Here is a 24,224-nt window from a genome sequence, read left to right on the forward strand (position 1 = left end):
AAAACCAAAGTTCTTTCACTTTTATCAGAAGGTTCAACATTAGCTGTGAGTTCAACAGTGGGCTCTGAAGAGACATGAAACAGCAGGTGTTAATAGCAACTTTATTGTTTCACCGGTGCAAAATCATGATACTGAATAAATTTGTGTAATGCATTTTCCCCTAAATTTACAGTAATGAAGGTTATACATATCTATATAGATTGCAATTTCTCTATTTTTTTATACTATTTGGAACAAAATTATCTTGATAAATATGCCCTGTGCACAGTACTGGCCCTCACTGAATGTCACAGAGCCTTAATATGCAAAATATAACTTCTGTTTTTGAACATGGTACTTTAAAACTCTCCAAACATGCATTAATATATTCTAGTTTTAGGGAAAAATATTACACTTAGTCTTAACTCGCATTAAAAGAAAAGCACAAGCAGAATTTGACATACAATAATCCCAAAAATCTGATGCTCTGTAAGGATCAGACACAGTTTCAGCTGACAGTCACTGCCAGTTTAGAGCTCTAGTGCTACAGAAGCAACAGTGAACAGACAGAAGAGAAATCAGAACTGAAGAGCCCTACCATGTCACATGGATTTCAAAGAAAGTTTCAGCCATGCTAACTGATGAAACCTGTAGTTGCTGGTCCAACCTTCCAAATTTGTTAGAGTACTCAACACAAGTGTTTGAAGTGCCAGACTGAACACATGAATGTTAACTTGACATTTCTGAAAGGCACAACCTAGGAACCTATCTTAAAAAAAACCATGGTATGTAAATGAAAACAGGTACAGTGAGTGTCTTTCTAAAGAACAAGACCTTCATAAATTGGCCCCTCAGATTCTGGTGATTCCCTCCTCAGACGCAAGTGCTCCAGTGTGTTGTGAAAGTGTTTGTTAATTTGTTCTGTTTCTTCAGTAGACTCAAGGTTTGGGAGATCTTCTCTGATCTTCTGTATAAGCTGATTCAAAACCTGAATTGTCACCTACAGAACATAAAACAGAAGTCATCAACACCACCTGTGTACAAGCGCGCAAACATTAGTCTTGACAGACTTGTCTTTAAGCTATCTGTATTTGGACAATCTTTCAAAATGCTGGTAAGACTGTAGGCAGACAAACTGCTGGGGACTGCCTTCTCTGGTTCTGCACAGGACCCTTCCAATTTCAGAGTTCTGTGGAAATTCCCCCATCCCAGCAAAGGTGAAAAACTTGTCATTAGCCTGACAGCTTTGTAACTACTTCAACAGCATTTCTCTCCAGTATATTCAATACAAATTTAAAAAGCTTCCAACAAATGGCACACACAATCAGATTGTATATGCACTGTGAGACAATTGTTTCTTATAGAAGTCAGGATGGTAATACCAGATTTAAAGTTTTTTTTAGAGAACAAGCCATGGCTGCCTATGGGCTGAAGTTCAGCACTACACAAAATGCACTCAGGCCACCAGAGTATCCAGAGAGTATTTTTATATCTGCCAAGTGCTTTGAAATTCAAAGCTTTATTTTCATCTCCATCAGATACAGCATCTCCTATACTAGAGCACCCCTATGCTGAGAAGCCAGTTCAGTTATTGCAAAGTCAGCAAATCTCTCAAATTTCTTTAGGAATTCTCTCAGAACTACAGGTTACTCTTTAATGTCTGCTCTCAATCAATAACATCAGAGGAGACACTGGATCTCTACTTGACCAAGCAGGTTTTTCAAACTGCCTAACTCTTCTTTACCTGCTAACAGAAAATGGATCAGGTAACTATCTCAGATTACATATACACACAATTTAAGCTGAGTACATATGGTGTCATATCTATTTGTGAAATTAAAGCTTACACCAACCTGGCAGAGTCAGCAGTGACCATGAACACCTGTAAAAATTTTTCTTTTCCTTATGTACACATTAAGTTTGGTACCTCTAAAGCTAGAATCTTACTACTTTCTCATCTAAGTTCCAGTAAGTTTTAATCTAAAATATTTTACGTATATGAGTCTGACAATATTTAAATTCATAACTAAACTGCAAACATTTCCACCGATGTGAGAAGAACGAAGTTTAATCCAATACTTTTATTAGCACATCAAGAATTTACTCCTCTCTTATCACAAGAACTTGGGCTTCTCATGAGACTACAGGGCAAGCTGAAGAGAATTTGTGGTTAAAAGTGTGAATGAAGAGCTTAAAGAAACATTCTTTAAAAAAGATGCAACACAGAACAGATTACCACTCACCGCCTCATTTTCCTTTTCATAAAAATAGATATATCTATTCAGAATTTCTATGAAAAGCTGGACTTGCAGAGAAGGGTCCATGCACTGATTTGCTATCTTCAGAGCCTTCTTTAGGCATTCCATCACTCTTTTTCCTCCATGAAGCTAGGAAGGAAAAACACCAAAGTTACAAGAAATAAAAGAACCTTAGGGAGCTCCAGTATCTCTTCTCTTGGCACACACGTAATTTCCTGGGGGTGTGCCACAGAAACACAAAACTACACAAACTGCAAAGAGCAAGCTGTCCCTGAAAGCTTACCCTGCCTGACTGCCACCATTAGATTTTGTTAAATCACACAGCAGCATGAACATTGTTGAAAGCCTTCAATTATGAGATCAAGAAACTCAATTTTGTAGCGTGTACCATGATGTATACTTTGAAAAATATGTTTCAAACACTGCTCCTTAAAATGGTAACAGCTTGTGTGACAAGTCCTGAAGAACACAGGATTTTTTTACCTTTACTTCAACAACTTGTATCTATAATTTGGAAGTTTAGTAGTTCACATGCCAACTGAGCTAATATAATAAATACAGGAAAAGTGCAGACCAGTCAACTAGCCTCTAACTAGCTGACACTCAGAAGCTTGCCTGGTACTTCCACCCTTAGATTAGAGTTTTCTTCATGTTTTTATTTATGCAGTTTACGCTCCAGTGAGTTTTAGAAATTTCACATATTAGAATCAATTCCAACCAAACCTACATCACCAATGTATCTATCTACTTTAGAAGTGTCTACAGAAGGAAGGCAGAACTGTTACTAAGGCAGGATGTGTCCCATTGTTGTCACTTTGTTCTTACCTCCTCTCCATTCTTGTCAGTGTTTCGGCCAGACCAGAACAGATGGGCACAAGTGCTCACAGCTCGGCACTGGTCTGGCTTCTTCAGGAGTTTGGAGGCTGCCAGTGCACACTGAGTCCTCAAAGGCTCGTGGTTCTCCTCACTGAAGCACTTCATCCTCTCAAATGTCCCAATTATCAAGGTGATTGCAGCCAGCTGTGCTTTTGAGTCACTGATTTCATCTTCATATAGAGAGAAGGCCTAGACAAGGGAGAAAGCAAGACTCAATCAGAACACATCAGAAAAAAAAAATCACACCTGCTATTCACACAGCAAGAAACTGTCCAGTTTTGCATTTGTTAAAAGCTTCAGGCAGGAAAAAAAAATCTTTCATGTAGAGTGTAAAACCAAGTAAATCCACAGACCAGAAAAAGTCTTACAAGAAATAGTATTCAAGTGGTCATAGCAAGTAAGTGTGATCCCACATATAATCTGAAGATTGAATTTCCTCATTCAAGCACCTATTCAGACACAGAACTTCAGCAGCAGAAACAGTCCTTGAGGATTTGGTTCTTTGAGACACAAAACAGCAGAGCAGAAGTTGACAGCAGGTCAGTGATGACAGAGTAGGTAAGAAAAGCACTTGCACTGCTGCTACACGGATGAAGAATCTTCAGAGAATACACAAATCTTGAACTGTATCTCTAACACAAAGTACATAATTGTCATGCTGCTCTCATGGTCAGAACTGTGCTACAATAGCAACTGATACAACACAGTGAGCAAACCCAGCTTATCAGCAACTCTGTTTAAAAACATGCATTTAGTAGCAGTATTACAGGAAAGATTAGGACAAAGCTACAACATGGATAACATGGAACACATTGGTTCTTCATGTGATGGGTAGGAGGGGAAGGTTTTTGCAAATTAAGACCAAGTTACAAGTTCAAATAGATTTTCAGAGTAGTTTATAGTAGGTTCCAATACAAGGATTTTAATTGGCCAAGCCCAGCATAGCAGTTGTGAACACTGCAGATTTTAGAAAACTTCCAAAGAGTGCTTGTGGTCAGGGCAATACCAGCTGGGTATCAGGAGCTGGAGACAGAAGCAGTGAAGGAGCATTTTATGCTGAGAAACTACACTCCTCCAGTGAGCCAACTACACGAGCAGGAGGCAGCATTGCAACATACCACTGTTGTCAGACTGAGTATTCAAATCAGTAGCAATGGAGCTTAATTCCACAGCAGCCTGGGAAGCAAGAACGAAATGAGGAGTTTCTACCTATAGCACAGGCTGTCCATCATTTCAGGTGTTTTAATCACACCGGATGGTTCAGTGTTCAGCAAACCTACCCAAACCAAACTAAAGGCAGCACAGGACACCAGCTCTGATAGATGGACTCTCACCTGGGACATGAACTCATAGGCCACAGTTTCATGATTCTCAAAGCCAATCTCTCCTGCAGCCAGTGCTCCCTGCAGGAAGAGTCGGAGAGGCAGCTCTGCCAGCTCTGCTTTGATCAGAGCACTGATGGTCTGATGAGCAAATGAGAAGATCTTCTGGCACTTCTTTTCCCATTTGTCATCCTAGACAAGAAAAGCAAGTAAAGGCTTGAACAAGAGCATTGCTACATGGAAAAGGAAATCTCAGTTGTATTAAGATCTGTTAAGTGCTCCAGTCTGTTGCTCTCTGATGCCACTCCGGTCAGTACAGAGTTGGTTTCAGTGGGTCTGCACAAAGTATTTTACAAAAATTTCACACCCATTTTTCCTGCCAGCTCATAAGAGCTTTCTTCAGTAGCCTACACTGAACTGCAGTTAGGACAGCTATGCCTGACACATAACTGAGCAAAAGCCTAGTTAGCCAAGGGAAGAAAAATTCTGTTCAGTCTGGAGCAATCAGAAAGTGGAAGAGAATTTTAAAACCTTCATTTTGAAGAGTATTTTAATAAATATTTAACCTTATGTCCCCAAATATAACACCCACAATAAAGGAAATACATATTTAAGGTAAATATTTCAATCAGAAAGCATTTAAGAGCCAAAATAGATCAGTTATTATTTTGCTGTACACTTTTACTACTACTCTAAGTTAAAGCAAGTGCTTTCTTTTCAGTTTCGAAACATTACAATAATGTAGCTATGGTTTAGAAATTGATGAATTTCAATATTCAGATTTAAATCAGTTCCATGCCAGCAGTTCTGGTCTCCAGTAAAGGCACATAATCCATCACTTAATGAATAAACAAAACCAGCCAATTTCTGCTCCTTCACTTCTCAAGTACTAAAGTAATTTACTATGACTTGATAAAAGTCTTCATTAAATTAAAAAGCATTCAAACCTCAAGAAAAAACCCAAACAAAACTAGCCTTCTGTATCAAGTCTGAGCGTACTTATGCAGCCAGACAAAAGGCATTTTCAAGAAAATCAAGGCAAGCAAGCATACAAGAGCAAGCTAGAGGAGAACTTACCACTTTGGAGTTCTCTTTGTAGCGAAAAGCGAGCTGGTAGGCAGCAAAAACCAAGGGTGGCAGCGTGAAACGAATGCGCTGGTTCCCCCCTGCCCCAAAGTGCTTCCGGGCAGTGTTGAGGATCTGGAACAGAAGCACTGTGAGCTCAGAGAATCCTTCACAGAAACATGCACTTACAGAAACTCAAGGGAAACTCAGTGCCCCACCCTTAACCTGCTTTTAGGTTAGATGCAGATTTCATGTAAATAACCTGAATATAGAGAAGTGTTTAATCACTCATTACACACTGGTTAGCCACTCTGGCTAATACACTTGGACTAGGCTGTTTGAATTTGCATTTCATATCTCTTCCATACAGAATGCATAATTTAAAGTGAAATACTGTGAAAATCCTATAACCTTGGATTTTTCCTGCTGCTGCTGTATTGTAGAAAAATTTGATGCAAGCACTTGTGATGCTGAGGGAGCTATTAAGCATTATTAGTAAAAGGTGTTAAGTAGCTCAGAGAATTGTACCTAAAAGATAATGTGACAAGTCCTTTCATGGCATTTAAAGGGGGTCAAAGTGATTAAAGCAAAGCACTGCTAGATGAGAAAGACAGACTGACACTCAGCATCTTTGCAGAAACAGTTTCAACATCTCTAGCTATGTAAATTATTTTGGGGTAGAAATATTAATTTCCTTGGTGCCAGCATTCCTTTGAGGGAAGCTTTGCTCTCAGTGAGAAAAAAAACAAAACAAAACTGTTCTGCTTTACTCCAGTAATAAGGTCCTGAAACACAACTGACTCCAGTTCCTGTAAAGTTATTCTTCTCCCCATTACACAAATTTCATTACACTTCAAGCAAGAGTTTCTTATACCAGACCTTAAAGCCAAGCTAAATCAATGCTAGTTATGTTATGCATAGCTTGCACTTTATTCTGTTGCTCTATTCTCACTGTTTATGCAGTGTGACTTTTATTTCAGGCACAAACTGTAACTTCACAGTAGACCCCAAGCAGACATGAGATAACTGCTATCTGCAGCAAATCCAACTTCATCACAGCTTCTGCCAGCTTCTCCAGTGGATCTGGCATAGACAGAATATCCCTGGCCCTCTAACACACACTTCAAGATAGTTTATTTGAAGTTTAAGTGACCTCCCTATAGCCAGATACAGCAGATTAACAACAGAACTACATTTAGCTGCCATAGATCAACTCAAACCATTACAAGTACAATAATGCACAGATTTCAAGGACATGTCAAATCTACTGCTAAAGATGGACAAGCAGAGAAGAAAAGCATGTGGAACCAAGCAGCAGGACACTACATGCTGTATGAAGACCCCATCCTTACAGAAATTAAAATCCCTAAGGCCAAACATACTAAGCTGTATTTTCTGAGGTTTTTTGCATTCCCTTGGTATCAAAATACACAAATAGCACAGTATTCCAAACAGCACTTGCTGTGTTTTCAATAGATCATTATGTGAAGTTGTCAGAACATCAGGAGTTCCACAAACTCATACAGATAGTTGCCACCTCATGGGATGAAAACTTTCAATCAACAAATGCTTAAGTCCTCATTTGCTTTTTCTGAATAAACAACTTATCATCCTACCACTAAAGGTGTCATACATAATGTTCTCTACTGAGTTTGTAGCACCAGGGCAGTGATGCCCTATCTCCCAGCTTCACTCAAGTCTTGTACAGTGAATAATGCAAGAACTGTGACAGTTCAGAAAGCACAAACATTGAGAAGCACCAGTCACCAACCAGGTACTGTTGGTCAGGGTCATCAGAACGCAGCAGGTGAATAAATCTTCCCACAAGACTCTGCTCATCCGCAAAGTCCTCAGGGTCAGGATCTTCAGCAGGCTGATCAGGTTGGTCCTGGATCAGCGTGGATACCAAATTCATGATAGCATCAACCTGGTAAAGGCAACAGAAGCTCTGTTTAAACAACAGTAGTCCATAAGCATAAATTGTAGTAACTGGGAACATCTTTACAGCCACTCATAGTGGTGATGCTTCAGACATACGGGCCTCACACCCTGAAGAAGGGTCCCTCTCAGCACAGGTGAGACAGGGCAGCACAGCAGTGCAGAGGAAATTCAGATTCCAAAGGCTGTGCAGCCTTCTTTAGATAGCAGACCTAGTTTTAAAGGGATTCAGGGTCTTTTTTCACACCTAACAGATTACTGTCTAGGCTGAGGTGTGGTAAATCAGAAGCAGCCTCTAGAATGAGGTTAGGTAAGATGTCCAAAAACATTTAAGAACGCAGGAGGAAGAATTACTAGGCGGGATAAAGCCTGTGCCAGGGGAGGTAGGAGCATGCAGGCTAGGAAACAAAGCATGCCCTGCATGAAGTCACTAAATGTGTTTTCAGGTCCTTGAACAATCACTTAAATACCTAGATTTTCAAATTAACTATATCATACCTGTTCTTGGGACACAATTTCTGTGTTGTAATCCAATACATTGCTAAGCACGTAACAACTCATGCTCTTCCTGGACTCGTAATCAAAGTATTCAAAGAGTGGGTGAAAATGTTTTAGTTTCAAAACTGTCAGGATATTGTTGTAAGTATCAACTGGGATTTTCAAAAGTCTAGTCAGCTCCTTTGAAACAGCACTGCTTGTTGCAATACTAGAAGAAAATATATGCAAAAAAATACAATTAATCAATGGTTCACACAGGTAGACATGTTTAATGTCTGCTTCAGAGTATCAGTTCTGAGGTATACAACAACTACCAAGCAACATGTTGCTAGGGAGAAAGGAAAGGGTGCCAGAATAAGTCAGATCTTGCTCTTTGGGGCATACAGTAACAAATGCATGCTTTAAGCTGCTGCCAGCAGAAGCAGAGTGTGGCTGCAAATGCAGCAATAGCAGAACTCTAGAGTGCTGTAAGGGATGCCTACAAAATGCACACACATTGTGTGGACAGCACAACTTACAGGGGAGCAAGTCCTGGTTAGCCAGGAGTTTATCAGGGCTGCTGCAGCTCAGTCCAAAAGCAGTGACCTTACACATCCAGAGCATGGCTCTGCTATCTCACCAAGTGTGATGAAATGCAGAAGGTCTGATTTTAGGGTATTAATTGCCATGTCAAAGAAAATGCAAGAGACACTTACTGTTCCAGATTAAGTTTGTTGAATATTTCCACAGTAGTCTCCAACACCTTGTCAACATAGTCCACACGGTCTGGGTAGCATTTCATAGCCAGGTTAATGAGAGAAACTTGCAAGGACACCACATCCTCTGAGGGCATATCCTGCCGAGACTGAAATTTAAGACAACATGAAGCTGATAGTAAAGCACAGAACTTTGCAAAAAAACAGCCCCAAAACTGTATGCAGGGATACCCAACATACCTGTATAACAGTAGCAACTTGCTGTGAAAAGATATCAAACAGTTTGATATCTGCTGGGATACCAGGTCCATCTTCACGATGTGCAAATAAAGCTAACCTGGTGACAGAGCAAGGAAAGCAGCTTGGTCAGGATAGCTTTTCCACTCCTCAAATACAGAGCAGAAAGAGGGACTGGCAGAAAAAGCATGTCCTTTAGGTATATTTGGAAGCTCTATTACAAGCAAAAAGGAAATTAATGGAAGTCAGAAGCCTTATGAGCAACTGAGCCTCGTAACTATCAGTCCTGAAAAAGAGTTGCTGACAGAAAAGGCAAGGTGAAGAAGGAACAGGAAGGACATTTCCTAATTGATGCTCTTCAGCTAGAAGCAAATCCTCTGTTTTTTCCAGCAAATAAAGAGGCATAGAGTAGGGTGATAGAAGAGTAAATATCCTGCATTTATTCAATCAGTGCTATTACTGAAATTAGACACCCAATAGCATCCTCCACAAAACAGCCTCCAGAAAAAAAACATACAGAAGGAATATGCTGACTTAACTATTCTCTGCCACTAAAGACCAACCAATATGTCTGGAACTTACACTATTGGCAGAGAACAAAATAAAAAGTGAACTTAAGAAGAATGGAGAAGTGAAGAATATTGATTTTTGGGGGGTGGGAGCAAGAAATTGCCATCCAGCAAGCATTCAGAAGATGGTGAGAGGTATTTTTATCTGTAAGAGGAAAAAGTCATTCCAAGCACCATTTCTGCAAAAATGAGATACACGAGAGAAACCATCACTACCAGAAGACTAACACCTTACCAGAGTAGAAGCTTAAGAAGCTCAGCACTGCTATCTTGACTTTCTAATTATTAAGATTATTATAGTCCGAATTAGAAAAATAACTACAAAAATATTTAGAAAAGGCATTGCATTACATTTTTTAAAATTCTTTCTACAGGGTTTCTCAATTTTGAATCTGAAATAAAGGCACATAAGAAAAGCCCAGGAGGCAAAAAAACTTCACTGCCAGGAAAAGTAAGACATTGAACTATTCTTATATTTGGGTGATAAGGGTGATAAGAAGCAGACTTTCTAAAGCCAGGAACAATTATTGCCTTTTCTTAGAGGCACAAAGCAGCTTTCCTTGGCAACAGCTCAGTGTAAAGCCAGGAATGCTACAAGGTATGAACAAGCTGCAGGCAGATGGCAGCATAATTAAAAGTCATGAATGGTTTAGTAAGGCAACAAAGATCCCAAAGCAGCAAGACTGCTTGCAGAGATTCCTTTAGCAGGAAAGCCCCACAGGAATAAGAATAAAATTTTCACAAGCTTCTTCAGCAGTCACTGATGTTCAGATTCAATTAGCAGATGCAAAGATGAGAAATGCCAAGAGGCACAACCTACACAGGGCAGCTTCACCTCCCAACTACACAATACTGAAGCTCCTGGCCATTGCTGCTACCAGCTCCAACACAAACACAAGAGCAACATCCTCCCTACACACATGGATTCCAAGGACAGATCCACTCATATGCTCCAACACTGGCAGTAACACTACAGTCAAAATCTCAAGCTGCCATACTACAAAGATAACCATCACGCTGCCACCTTTGTGCCCTTGTCCCACAGCCCAAAGAGAGAGCTCTGGAAGCCTTCAGTGGCCTCACAAACCCCAGCACTGGTAAGGCTGGGAGGACAGAGGGTCACTCCTGGTCAGTCACTTACTGATGTTTGTAACATAACACAAAAAAACTTACTGTGGAGGTGATACTGAAGTTTAACAGGGCAGCAAAAGCTACATAAGGAAAGCCTTCTCAAAAGAATGACACTGCCACACTCCAGTGTAAAAGGCTAGCAAAACATCCTGTGACCTCTTTTAAAAGTATAAAGATAGTCTCAGAAATCAGTTACAGGCAACGTTTCTTGGGATTTGGGGGGTTTGTGGAGTTTGTGGTTTACAGTTTTAGGGTTTTTTTTTAAGCTAACAGAATTATGAAAAATCTCAGCCACAGCATCGAAGTGTGGGAAACCAAAGAACTCCTGTGAACATCTCTGTATGAAGGCAGCAAAGGCAGCACAGTGCCTCTGAAAAATGCACAAATACTGAAAGGTACTCCAATAAAACCAAAGTCTTGAACTTATAAATCTGACATAAGCTGGAGAAGACAAACTACACACTTGGTAAGTAAAAAATTCAAGATCCTAAGTTGTACCAGTCATGCCCAATACACTCAAGTCCTCTCCAGGCAAGATACAGCAATCCTACCCAAGTCTGAATGCCAGGGGACCTAAGATCCCTTGCTAACTGAAGTCCATACATTGGACCAGATGTACGAAGGGACATGTTTGGATGCAAAAGACAAGGCCTTTCTACAGCCTGAGACAAGCCATGCAAGTGTACTTCCTTTTTGCAGTAAGAAAGTGCAGGTGCTCACTGAAAATCTGTGCTTCCTTTCAGGATACAAATTAAAACTTCAGTTTGACCTTAAAGGTCTTTTCCAACACAAAGGATTCTATGTCTTCTCCCCCAAGTCTGAATTCAGTACAAGCAGTTTTAAGCAGTACCTCCACAGGAAAAACATGTTTTTAGGAGAACAGTCAAGATGCTAGTAGCAAGCTAAGAATTAAGAAGGTAGTTCCATTTTCTACTAGCTCTGTTCTGAAGAAGCATTGTTATGTTCTCTGATCTCTGACCCTGCAAGGTGAAGTATTCCTGACAGATGATTTAGCCATTAGGATCTTCAAGATTTCAAGAAGTACCCATGAGTGATATGCCTGTCAAAGCAGGGCACTGCTGCCACTTCAGTTCTGAAGCATGAAACTGCTCAATACTAAATGGGCTGTTTCCTGGCTTCATCTGTTTACAAGTTTTAATCAGTCCATAAAGCAGATTTCATTGGAAGCTGTAAAAGCAGAGTCCAGAGAGCAGAAGCTATGGAAATAATATTCTTCACGGCTTTAATTACAGCTGATAGAAAGACATGGAAACAGTGAAGTGGTATCAAAAATTAAACATATTCAAATGATAGAAGAATTATCATCTGCTTGTGCACAACACAAACTTAATTTTGAGTCAAGTTCCACCCCCTTGGTCACTCACCTGTCAATTAAAGCAATAATTATATTTTTCACATTCACATTTTGGTGCAGCTCAGCACAGGCTCTGAGAAATGGGTTCAGGGTTTGGAGGTGAAATTCATCTGGGAAAACCTGAAGTTTTAGATCAATAGTCATCAAGTTATAAACTTAATTTGCCCATTGTTACACAGAAGAAAAATGCAACAGAATAATTCTAAAGCAGATAGCCACACAGTAAATACATTGGCCTATGAAGCTGACCTTGACTGGGTAAATGCATGAAGCAAGAGATAGAAGACAAATGGGTAACTTGAGGGCCCACCTTTCTATTACAACTCATAACACAGGCACTGCTGCTAAGATGCTTACAAGCTACTGCAACAGAAGGAGCATGAAATCTCCACTCTGCCCATCTGGTAAAAAATACAGGACAATCTACTGTGTACAAGTCCCAGTGATGAAGTTTTCCAGTCCATGAGGAAGATGTGAAAGCTGCCTGAATCTGACTAAGTGTATAGAAATGTCCCTGTATTCCATCACTGCAACTGAACTTAAGCAGCTCACCTGTATGATGCACTCCATGAGGTACTCCTGAGCTAAAGCATCTCTACAGTTCACAACTTGCTCCAGTATTCCAGGCAGAACAATCTGGAATAGGGGGGAAAAGGTCTTGCGGTGACTTTACAATTATCTTCTAAGTTTATATTCACACATACGTTTAATCCAAGCAGAGCAGAATTTCTAACAGTTCTCAGCTGATTCTCTACATAAAGACTTTCTGATAAGAAGTCCTATTTTTCTGCAGCTCCATCCTTCAGAGAAAAAAAACCAAAACAACTACTGATCTCAGAAGTCTGTCCCTTTCATACATTATGCAAGCTTTGATTTCATAAGTCAGTGCTACTGACTTTGCTGACACATACCCAGGGTCTCAGCAGCACCATGGTAGAATTTACAAGGGACAGACTTTCAAATAATACATTTCCTTCACTGTCATTTCACACAGTAACAGTTCTCTTAAACACTTTGGGAAGCACAGCCTCACTACTTGTGAAATCTATCCCAGAGCACCGGATGGGTACACATCCCTTAGACCAACCCATTACTCTGCAAGGAAAATGGCAATCAGGAAGGAAAGGTTAGAATTTCTTGTCACTGTTACACACAGACTTACAGGACAATATGTCAATCACGTCCTTGGCCTGAGAACACACTGTACACCAGCACTCACAACTTTTCCTCGGGTGAAGAGTTTGAGAAGCACTGGGATTACTGAACTCTTAGCAAAGCTGTAACACTTCCAGCTGCTCATCTGCAAGTCCAAACTTACTTAGTTTGGAAAGCTGGCAGAAGTCAAAGAATGGACAGCCATCCCACCTGCTTGTATCTCTCCACGTTGACCCCTTCCAGCTGACTGAGGCGAACCAGGTTTGTTCCCACGAGGATCCTCAGCTCCTGCCTCTCTCGCTCCCTTTTCTCTCTGTCCCGACTGTGGCCCTGGTGCTGCATTCGCACCCAGAGCTTGTTCATCTCAGCAAAGTTCAGCAGCACAAAATCCATTGAGTCACTGATGTCTCCAGTGGTTTCTTCACTGCAATTGATAAGAGGGTAAGAACATAAAAGCTCGTCAGAGGTATTCATCCTTCCAGCCACTGGTGAACATACAAATTTTAATAAGGTTAGAGGGTGGGATTTCTGGGTTCATGAGAAAGGTTCATATCCTCACTTGTGAGGAACTTTAATGCTAGAAGGGAATTCTTAATGGATGAAACACCTGTCAAGTCTATGGAATTCTAGCATATCTACTTCTCTCAAATCTGAAGTAAGTCACACAGAAAATTTAAATAAGCTCTATTAACAGTAATTTCATTAAGTTATAGTCCATCCTTCTTACTCTGCTTGCTCGCCTTCATCAGGTAAGATATTCCTGGTACACTGCAGGAGATAGTTTCTAAGGAAGAGGCCTCTAAGAGGATGCTGCACTCCACGGCACATCTCCACCAGGTCTTTCAAAATATCCTTCCTGGACTGTGGAAATGACTTGACATAGACAACACCTACTGTTATCAGCAGATACCTGCAAAAGGCACAGAGTCAAACAATAAATCATAAAGTAACAACATCACACTGAAAGGCAATAGTTCCTTTTGTCCATTATGGCAGGATTACCAAATCACAAAAAAAGCAATAAAATTATCACCTGGGTCCAATAATTTTGGATATTTAGTTAGCTTTCAACTCCTATCCTCCTCTGCTACAGAGCACAGCAAGTCTGAACAGCCACTAGACCTCATTACAATGCTTGACACACAATGTGGAAATGCTCACAAAGTTCTGAATGCTCTCAGACCAGCTCCTTTATACTTCCAGCATCCCACTAAACTGGAAAACAGTTCTGACACATATAGATAAGTAATCTATGATGGGGAAGTAGTTAAGCCTCTCTCACAGTTCCTGTAGTCTAGCAGAATAGGAACTACTGTCTTTGTACTCATTCCCTCAGCACCTCTGCATCAGGTAACAGGCAGCAGGAATATGTGAGATGCAGAAGACTGCTGCTCCAGTGTATTTGGACTCCCCTTCAGCTTAGAAGAAAAAACTACAATACTCAAAACCTACAGGTATTCAGTTTACAGGCCTCACCCCTCCCTGCCTGCTCCTCTGCCCCATGCACAGAGCCTCCATGAAAGCACCACAAGTTTCATCAGGGAGAACCAGAGGCTACAAGCAGGCAGGAAGACAACTCTGATGATTACACACAGAGGTGAAGACACTGTGGTAGCCATCAGCCAAACTCCAGAAATTGCATGAAGATGCAGCCTGGTTTGTCCAGAGCCTCATCCTGGCATGAGCATAAGGTCAGGAATGAAAAACTTGAGTACCAAGCAAAACCTAAATCCCAAAACTGACTATGTCAAAGATGTACTGCAGCTCAACAGTCACATATTTAAATATAAGCTTCACAGGCCTTCAAGTATCATTTCTGGCAAACTATCACTTTGCAAAAAAAAAATTCAGAAACACAAAGACTCTAAGAGTGAAGTCACAAACTTTCATCTTCCTTCTCACACTACCTATTCTCTAAAAAGGCAGAAGGTTATGAAGCAACTACTGTGTGGGAGAAGTTAAGATCTAGACCCTCAGTTAACAGAAACAGTTTAATACATGCACAGTCAATCTCCCTGATCAGAGCACGGTACTTGGTTATCTTCCACTGACCAGCTCTTTACCCAAAAGCCAACTTTATTCCAAGATTGAAGTGCTTTCATCTTTGTCATGTGCAAAATTAACATACTGGCAGGAAGAACTGACCTCCTACACCTGCACTCTTGGCCTAATCTCAGAAGTTTCACAGTAATGCACTCCAGACAGGCAGAAATACCACTGACCATTGTAAACTGATGGAGAAGCCAATCACTGCCTGAACCCAGAGCTGGGCAACTATTCACCAGTTTAAAAAAGAAAAAGCAAACAAAGCCACACACCAACATAAACACACTTACAGTCTTGGAATGATATTTCCAGCATATTGTACTAGCTCATAAAGGTCTGCCACTTTCCTGCCTTTGGCAAATTCATCTGTCAGGTAGACTTCCAAGTAGTGTAGCTCATCAGAAATTGCCATGTCTTTTCCTCATAGTTAAGGATTTTAAGTTAGAATGTCTACAACATATTTTCATAGTAATTTGCTCATTCACACCCAGGAAGAAAGATGCTGTACAAATACAAATATGCCTAAGCAGGCAGTACTTCTGAACAGTAATCATGATTGGGATAAATGCACAAAATTAACCTCAAATCTTTGATCAATTTTAGCATATTAGAAAAGGGAATAAAATTGGGAATAAAAGAATGTTTTACAGAGCTGATATTGTTTTTAGAACTAGACTCCTGAAACTTCCCAGAGGAAGATAGGAAAGACAATAAAGACCTGTTTTATACCAGAGAGAAAAACTGAACTTAAACAGCGAGCAAAGTGTAAATTCTCCTGCAATATATACACATAATTGAATTCTGAGGAGAAAAGTGCTAATAAGTACCTAACACCAGATACAATTGTACAAAAAAAACCAGATGAATATCCCAATTCCAAATACATTTCAACTGTTAGTTTCCTCTTGAAAGGATACAGAGCTCATAATAGCTCTTTGGAGATAACATAGAAGTCCGCAGCTCCCCAAGCATGTTGGAAGCATGTTTCAGAGCATCCATGAGCTTGTTCTTGTCCTTCAGAGGAGGAAAGGGAAAAGTCTGTTAGAAATTACACTAGGCAACTGCAAGATTTTTTATTTATGAAAAAAAATCTCAAGTGGTTTAATATCAAGCTTATACTACATCACCCATGCTAGCTAAGTGAACATTTCACCTGAGGTGATAACAAGATGCATCTGAAGACACAGCTACAGTAATAAATCACAATGCTAATGGGAGAAAAAACTAAAATCATTCTGCTTATGCAGCAATCTCCACCCAACACTCAGATTCTATCCAGCAAGCAAAACAGAACATGTTCCCCTCCTCCAAATCTGGTCTGTTGTTTTGCTCATATCTCACAGATCTCCTAGAAAGCTCTAGGAGACAGACAATACACACTGCCATCATCACCTTCCCCTCCTTCTCACCCACAAAAAACACCTCACTGAAAGCCAACCCTTACTAGTCTGCATATAACTTACACTTCTGGGGCATTTAACCACCTGGCATCAAAGGATACAACCACAACCCTCTAATCTACCACTTATACAGACTTGAGCAACCCATCATAAGCAGCAGTAGTAAGTTTTGAGGGAGAACAAAAAGAATTGCTAGTGTGATCCACTTAGTGTATTTATACTTCCCTTAATCACAGATAGCAGTGAAAAGCACAGCTGCAGCTACTTGAAGATTTCCAAAGCATTCCACTGAGCACAAAACTGGAAGAGGTGTTACACTTCTTGCTACTGTCATTTGGCTGCAAACAAACTTAGCTTGGCTAACCACATGAAAACATATGGGAATATTTAAGTTTTCATTGCAACTTTAAGCAGTTTCTCCAAATAAAAGCTGAGGCTTCTCAAACCCGAGAAAGCTACGTGTGATTACATAATGTGCCTGAATTGGCTACAATTCCCAGACAAAAAGCTCAGCACAACACTAGCCCGTGGTGTTTTCCAGTCACAGAAGAATTCACACATATGTCTACAGTTCATCAGTACAGAATTGATCCTATGCAGCAGGTAATTCATCAGCAGCCTCTCAGTCTGACAGTCACACCAAGAAAAGGCTACATGAAAAAATCCAACAGAATGGTGGACATAAACAATCTCACAACAAACTTCATCTTAGGTTTATTTAAATACAAGCATGTAAATTATAAAGGTACATCTTTAACTTATCTTGTCAAATACTGAAGCAAAATCAGGAAGGCACATTCAAAGAATACCCAAGGCTCACTCTCAATGAGCAGTTGCCTCATTTATTGGCAAAACCTCTGGCACAAAGATACATAAAGGGTTAATTTTTCTCACAGCACTAGAGATTGGTATTGATTTACTGTTTCATTCCTAGCAGACAAGAAGCTTCATTGCCTTTTAAAGTCACATCCTTACCAAGCATCTCTTCATCTGGAACGACTGCACCTTCACAGCCTGAATGGCTTCGTCCAGGAGCTTTTCCTGCTCATCCTGAGGAGATTGCTGTGTTGTTGGCTGGAGGAAAAAAGAAACCAAACAAAACAGAATTCAATGAAACTGCTTATGACTTGATGAAAATTAAGATTCCCACAGTTCAGAATGCACTGCAAGTGACACTGCAGTGTGAGCACTCAAGGGATTGTCAGAAATAGTTGTGTGACATGTAATGGAGAAAGTTCAAGTGCCCGGTAAAAACCTGAGGAGGTTACAAGTAGCCTGCAAGCACCACTGCTTCTTGGACAGCAAAGCCACAGGGGCAGAGCAGGGCCAACTTTTCCCTTCCAACATTTAGAGGTCAAGAACCCAGTGCAAGTATCTGGGAAGAAAAGGTCCAAGAGAATGCAGAGACACGACTGTGCTGAGAGGAAGCACTGTTGTTACTTCTGTCCACAGAGCTTCAAAGCAGCGCCCAGACCACACACTGCAACTGCACAGATGCTTTCTGTGCTCACAAGTCACAAGTTCTCAACTGCTATCTGAGCTACGCCGTTCCATTCAGGACAAGTTTCTGATAAGCAAAGGATAAAGTACAGTTAGTGCATTCCAGAAGGTAGAAGCTACTTGCAGATCGGATCAGAAAGCTGAAGGGAAACAACAACTCTTCATGTGTCCTTGTCCCAGTCACACTGTCAGAGTAACACTCTTGTCTCCCCTCAGAGAGGCACATTCTATGCCTTCAACTGAAACCTCCACTATCTTTTGACTTTCCAAGATTCATACTATATTTTCTTAAAATATTAAATAAACCCATTGCTTACATCCTTGTATTTCCCCTCAATCCAGCTATGACAGGCCTTCTCCTGCTGCAGCTGCTACCCTCCCTCTACCAGAATAATGAGATCTGTTTCTACAAGCATCTTTAGGTTATTTGCTATGATTCCAAACTTACACCAGAACCACTACTGCTGTCCCCACCTGCACCCAGCCTTCCTCCTAAAGCTTTACAAGGAAACACTGCCATCCACCTCTTGTTCAGGATCACCCTTCAACACCTCATTAGAGCATCTCCACTTCTCTCAATCTTGCAGCTTGTTTTCAGATGGCCTCTCTGAAATACTGCAGAGGACAAAAGCACTGATGCGGTATTTCAGCTACATCTTCTCCAGCCATGACAAATACCAAGCACAGTCATTTGCACAGCAGGTTCTCTGAGTCTTCACCTTCAATAAATTCTCAGCTATTTATACTTGTTCCCTTCATCCACTGTGCTCAGAAGGTCCCTGGTCTGCTACTTTTAACTGCATTTCAGAAACAAGCTGTAAGGCCATGAATTACATCACCCTAATGTTTTTAAAAACTCTGTCTTCAGTACCAACTCCCACATGTCCCGTGTGAGGAGTCCCAGAAATAGCTGTTGAGGACTGAGATTAAAATTGAGGCCTTAATTAAAGTAGGGAAGTTTTAGTTTAACACCAATTTAATGGTGATAGAGCATTTCACACCCCTGTATTTCCCATATTTAATTGGGTTCTTTTCCTGCAGTTGAAATCTCCCCACTATCCTTTTCCACATACAGAAAACAGAGTGCTCTGCAATTCTGTTCCTGCCTTGATCACACCCTAATGAAACTCTGCTCTTAAAGCTCCTCAATCACCCAGCTGGACAAAACCAAGGCTGATCTGATCCAACACTGGTGACAAACCTGCTTCAAGGAGGTTATATGAGAAAAAGGTTCCTTCCAACCAACACTTCTGTGAGTCAGTGTGCCTCAGTAATACTCCAACTATGCAATAACTAATTAAGAAAAGTATTTAGTCAACGAAAAAGCCATCTCTGCTAATTAGAGTGACTCCACCTCTTACAAAGCTCTCTCTATATATAATTAATCAATACACAGGTCTTCCAAAAGTGATTTAAGCATAAGGAAAAAGCAGCAACAGTGGTTAGATGATCCTATTTCCCAGGCAACCCGATAGCTACAAGCCCTTAGACAACCTCAAACTGTGAAACAAGTATGTTCTGCCAGCAGAAGTTTGCTGTAATTGCTAAGCTTTAATTATTCAATGGCAGATCAGACTTTTAAGGAACACAAAATGACAATGCAGGGACTAGTGTGCAGTAATCAATATCAGAACATCACATAACAGACTTGCTGAATGATGTCTATGCCAGAACATTGGTTACAATCCACAGCCCCCTGAATCCATACCAGTGCTTTAGAGAAAATAAATCACTACTGAGCTGAATGCCATATGCTCTGACCACATCAAATCTCTATTAAAACACAGCTAGGAACAATGCAGCAATGCTGACGGTGACCACAACTTCCCAAGCCCCCTTGTCCTGATGGGCATTAGGTTTACACAGCCACCAGCCCTGCTCTTCCATCCCCAGCTGTTCATGGGGCTAGACACTGCTGGGAGAGCAGTTTAGGCTGGAAACCACCAAAAAAGCTGTAAGACAAGGCCAGTTAACAGATTACCATTTGCCCAGTTCAGCCTAAAGCCACAAAACACCACAAGCAGGGCTATGAAAAGAAGGCTTTTTAACAGCAACACCAAGCCAAAGCATTAGTGAAACATACACGTATTTGCTACAACTCCGGGAAGTATTTGGCCAAGTCTGTGTACACTGGTTTCCTTACTGCTGGTGTGCAAACACATTGGTTAAAGAATCATGGCTACAAGTTCAGAACTATCCTTTTCATGATACCAGCTATGAGCCCAGCAGATGCATTTGTATCTTCTTAGAGAACTTTAGCCACTGTAGTTCAGAGCAGTTGGGGAAAAATTGGAGTTTCATTCATTTATAGTGTCAGCTTTACATCAACCTCTGTCTGCATTAACAGAAGACAGAGTACTTCCACTTCTGCTCTAAATTTGAACAGCCAGGTCTCACACTGTATTCAACACTGGGACTAAGTACTGAATTCATCAACAGAAGCATTTTCATATCAACACAAGATATGAATTTATTTCTTCAGTATCTCCCCCAGATGGAGAATTAAGAAAGAGGAAGACTCAATTTGTATGCGTGTTGATTTGAAGACTGAGAAGGTATCAGACCAAATTACTACAAGGGCACTACACTTCATGTCTGAAGAAAAGACAACTGCAGCATTTTTGAGTGGCACAGTAGCACAATAACCTACACTGCTGTCAAAAGCATACCACAGGAGCAGTGGTGTCACTTGAGGGGTTGTTTGTAGCAGCTTTATTTCTGTAGGAATAGAAAACATCTTAACAGCAGCAGTAGTGAACAAGTTCCAACTTTTACTTTTCCAAGTCTGAATATGTATCAGCTTTCCCTTTTCTTCCAACTTCAGAATGCAAGCTACTTTCAGCTTCAGAACTGCAGGGGTTCCCAAACTTAACCTGGTTATTATCAAATGATACGCAAGATCACATCAAGACACACACATGCTACTGACACATGCCTGAAGTTTGAGGATGCGATGAAAAAAGGCAAATTAAGGAAAGAGAATATATAGCAAAAGCCTACCAGTGAGATCCAGCAGGGCACACACAATCAGAACACAGTTCTGTCAGACTCCATATTGAAAAAAAGCTCTTTATGTTCTTATCTTACACTTAAATTACCAACCTAGTAACATAAGATGGTATTTTCAAGTGTCATTTTATCAAAAAAGCAACTGTGGAGTCCTAGGTCCATCTTCAAAAACAATGTTGAACATCAGCTTTTGAAGTGGAAGATACTTTGACCCTGGGCAAAAGCAGCAGTACAGAAGACCCTGCCTTGTCCACTACATGTACAATAAGGTACAAACCCCTGCCTGAGCACAAGAGAAGCAATTTACAGCTTCAATTATGCAGCTATTTAGGCTTTAGAAATGTCTGAGCTATACCCACACTAGATACACTGCCAATGTTGTAGAAGAACCAGACTGTTGATGGGAAGAGTTTTGCTTTACTCATTCTTTCCTCGGAAGCAAGTGAGCAGGGGAGAAGGGCCAGAGAACGGCCTCCCCCAGGCGCACCAGCAGCTTCTGCACAAGAGACAGAAGCCTTTTGGCAGCTTTGAACACAGGGGTAGCATAAGTTACCACATGCAAGTTATGGAAGGCAGAACTCACAGCAGATAAATTTGGAAGGGGGGTGAGGAAAGCTAGCTTTTGGGGTGGGGTTTTTTGGCGTACTTTTCGTTCCTTTTAGGTTTTGTTTCTTTGGTTGGGTTGCTTTTTTTAATAAAGGCTGCTAAACTAAACTGTAAGTTGCCTTGGAAAACAATTTTTTTTAAACCCAAACCAGCTGACCAGAATAGTTACACAAGTTATCCTGCAGATAACTATTAGGGAAGTGTATTACTGCAGCCACAAACATCATTCTGGATCACGACTATCTTCATAACAGCAATTTCTCCTGAACATACAAACCAAACATTGCACCTATTGTGTAAATTTACTGATTTTCTAACACTCAGTTCCAAGAGATTCATTTTTAGCTCCATATTTGACACTGAGCTGCACTCCAGAGAGGGCCCAAAATAATACCCAATGTGCTGACTTATTTCACTTAAAAATCTGGTACCTTGGAGTACTCAAGAATGACACAGTACTGAAAGAGAGCAGAGTTCCAGGGAGCTTGTCAAGCCTTAAAAGCTCAAGTTCTGACACACAGGTGCCTCAAGCTGCATGCAGAGTATAAATAATAATGAGTAAAAGGCTGTGCTTCCATTCCATTCTAAAGTGCATTTTCACCTAATCTCCAGAAGTCCTTTTCTTTAGTTAACTGATGTGCTTACAGCCTTTCCACAGGGCAGCTCCTTCTGTTTGCTCACCCCCCTGCACTGAACACCACAACAAATGCCAGGTACCCAGGGAGGCTTTCCTGCCTCCTCCCACCGTCAGTGAGACTGCACACCACTGCTGAGACACTTCACGTGGCGCTGCCCGAGAGAGGAGCTGAGCTACAGCAGCACATCAGGACACTGCCAGCCCACAGCACACTGCTGGGTAACACACTGAGGAAATGACCAAAAGAACCAAAAACTAAAGCATAAGCATTTTATACCATACAGGAAGCGTTTCTCTGCAACACTGTAGGCTCCAGAACTTCTATCACATCTCACAGTACAGGAGCTCAGAGATAAATCAGAGAGATGAAAGCATTTTTCACGTGTTGAAACTGGTACTTACTGCTACAGGAAGCCACAAGACACTATTAAGTATTAAAGAGATGGACTTTTTATTCAGGGTATGATCAAAAGCAGCCAGAGCCCTCTTAAAACAACTCATGTTAATGGTACTTAAGCATTCAGCTTCAAGGTTTAAACCAAGCTCAGCCACAGGAAATCACAGGGGAGCCTAATTTGGTAGATGGAATTATCCCATGTTCAACATCTGCAACTTTATTTTTCCTGAATCACCTGACAACAGCTATTCTTAGAAAGAAGCCACGAGACCAGACAAGTGTCTGGCCAGTTCCCATGGAAATGACAGGCAAAGAAAAGTAGTTGCATTGCTGAGTAACCGACTATCACAAAATATTTGTGTGGGGGACAGAGACTGGTGGCTATATAGATTTAGCATTTCTCATTCACCCCATCAGTGTTTAACATTCCTCTTTCGAGTAACAGTACAGGTTTTGCCCAGCCCCAGAGATACAGAGATCAACATACATATAATTTTTTTTAAAAGTCTGTTCCAAAAGCCTAAGAACTGAGCAATCCCCTGTTTATAAAGCATTCAGTTATTTTCTGCCCCACTATCTATATACTGTTAGTACTGTTCACATGCCACAATTAGGCTAATTACACTTTGTGTTGGTTACAGCAAGTGCTGCTTAAAATTTTATTGAATATTACATACCACTGAAGGTACATTAAAGAGACTTGTATTTTACTAGGAAATTTAACTGTCCTCTTGTTTTCATTGAGGACTGAAAAGTATTTCTCAATATGCATTATTTCCACGTGGAAATTTCAGGTTTCACAGAATGAATGAGGTTGGAAAGATCAAACACCACCTTGTCAGCCAGACCATGGCACTGAGTACCATGTCCAGTGTCCAGTCTTTCCTTAAACACCTCCAGGGACCGCGACTCCACCACCTCTGTGGGCAGTCCATTCCAATGTCTAATCACCCGTTTTGGGAACAAATGCCTCCAAATGTCCCGCTTGAACCTCCCCCGGCACATGTTAAGACTGCGCCCTCCTGTCCCACCGCTAACTGCCCGGGAGAACAGGCTGAGCCTCACCCCGCTGCCTCCCTGCCTAACCCACACCAGCATCTGCGGCAAAGAGCGCCAAGGAGCTGCGCCCACCAATGCACGACACCTCTTCTGCCGGAAAAGAAAGGAAGTTTACTCGGGAAGCCTACGACAGCAGTTTTGGAGGGTCAGGACGGACTGGAGAGCAGGCTGCAAGGCGGACAACCACGGCACACGTGCACAGAACGGGCAATGACACCAGCCCGGGTTTAACACAGGGGCAGCACGGCCAGAGAGAGCGAAACTGACCGCCCGTACGGCCGCGATTCCCCGGTAAAACACCGCCTTTTCCTGCGCCCTACGAGCAAATGGGCAGAAGCCAGCGAGGCGGTGACCCGGCCCAGGCCGCGGGCAGCGTTACCGCCGACACAGCGGGCCCGGCCCGCACCTCCGCCCCGCCCGGCCCGGACCGTGCGGCCTCCGCGCCCGCTGCAACCCCGCACCCGGCCGGGCC

The 24,224-nt window shown here is 41.4% G+C and overlaps 1 protein-coding gene across 1 annotated transcript in view; it reads right to left on the minus strand.

Annotated features, from left to right (window-relative positions):
• Positions 1-87: 87 nt before the first annotated feature.
• Positions 88-24,224, minus strand: part of VPS35 (VPS35 retromer complex component) — a 24,262-nt gene continuing 125 nt past the window's right edge. The window contains exons 2-17 of the mRNA XM_041400592.1: positions 17,520-17,618; positions 16,062-16,158; positions 15,435-15,558; positions 13,826-14,008; positions 13,309-13,522; positions 12,496-12,579; positions 11,954-12,063; positions 8,872-8,968; positions 8,632-8,780; positions 7,937-8,144; positions 7,272-7,427; positions 5,513-5,635; positions 4,448-4,627; positions 3,063-3,302; positions 2,223-2,366; positions 88-979 (exon numbers count right to left, since the gene is read on the minus strand). Of these exons, the coding sequence (XP_041256526.1) occupies positions 800-979; positions 2,223-2,366; positions 3,063-3,302; positions 4,448-4,627; positions 5,513-5,635; positions 7,272-7,427; positions 7,937-8,144; positions 8,632-8,780; positions 8,872-8,968; positions 11,954-12,063; positions 12,496-12,579; positions 13,309-13,522; positions 13,826-14,008; positions 15,435-15,558; positions 16,062-16,158; positions 17,520-17,618 (2,388 nt within the window). The 3' untranslated portion in view covers positions 88-799. The remainder of the gene's footprint in view (positions 980-2,222; positions 2,367-3,062; positions 3,303-4,447; positions 4,628-5,512; positions 5,636-7,271; positions 7,428-7,936; positions 8,145-8,631; positions 8,781-8,871; positions 8,969-11,953; positions 12,064-12,495; positions 12,580-13,308; positions 13,523-13,825; positions 14,009-15,434; positions 15,559-16,061; positions 16,159-17,519; positions 17,619-24,224) is intronic.

This window comes from Onychostruthus taczanowskii, unplaced genomic scaffold, assembly GCF_017590055.1.
Source record: "Onychostruthus taczanowskii isolate IOZ18803 unplaced genomic scaffold, ASM1759005v1 scaffold18, whole genome shotgun sequence".
In the NCBI taxonomy this organism is placed as follows: Eukaryota; Metazoa; Chordata; class Aves; order Passeriformes; family Passeridae; genus Onychostruthus; species Onychostruthus taczanowskii.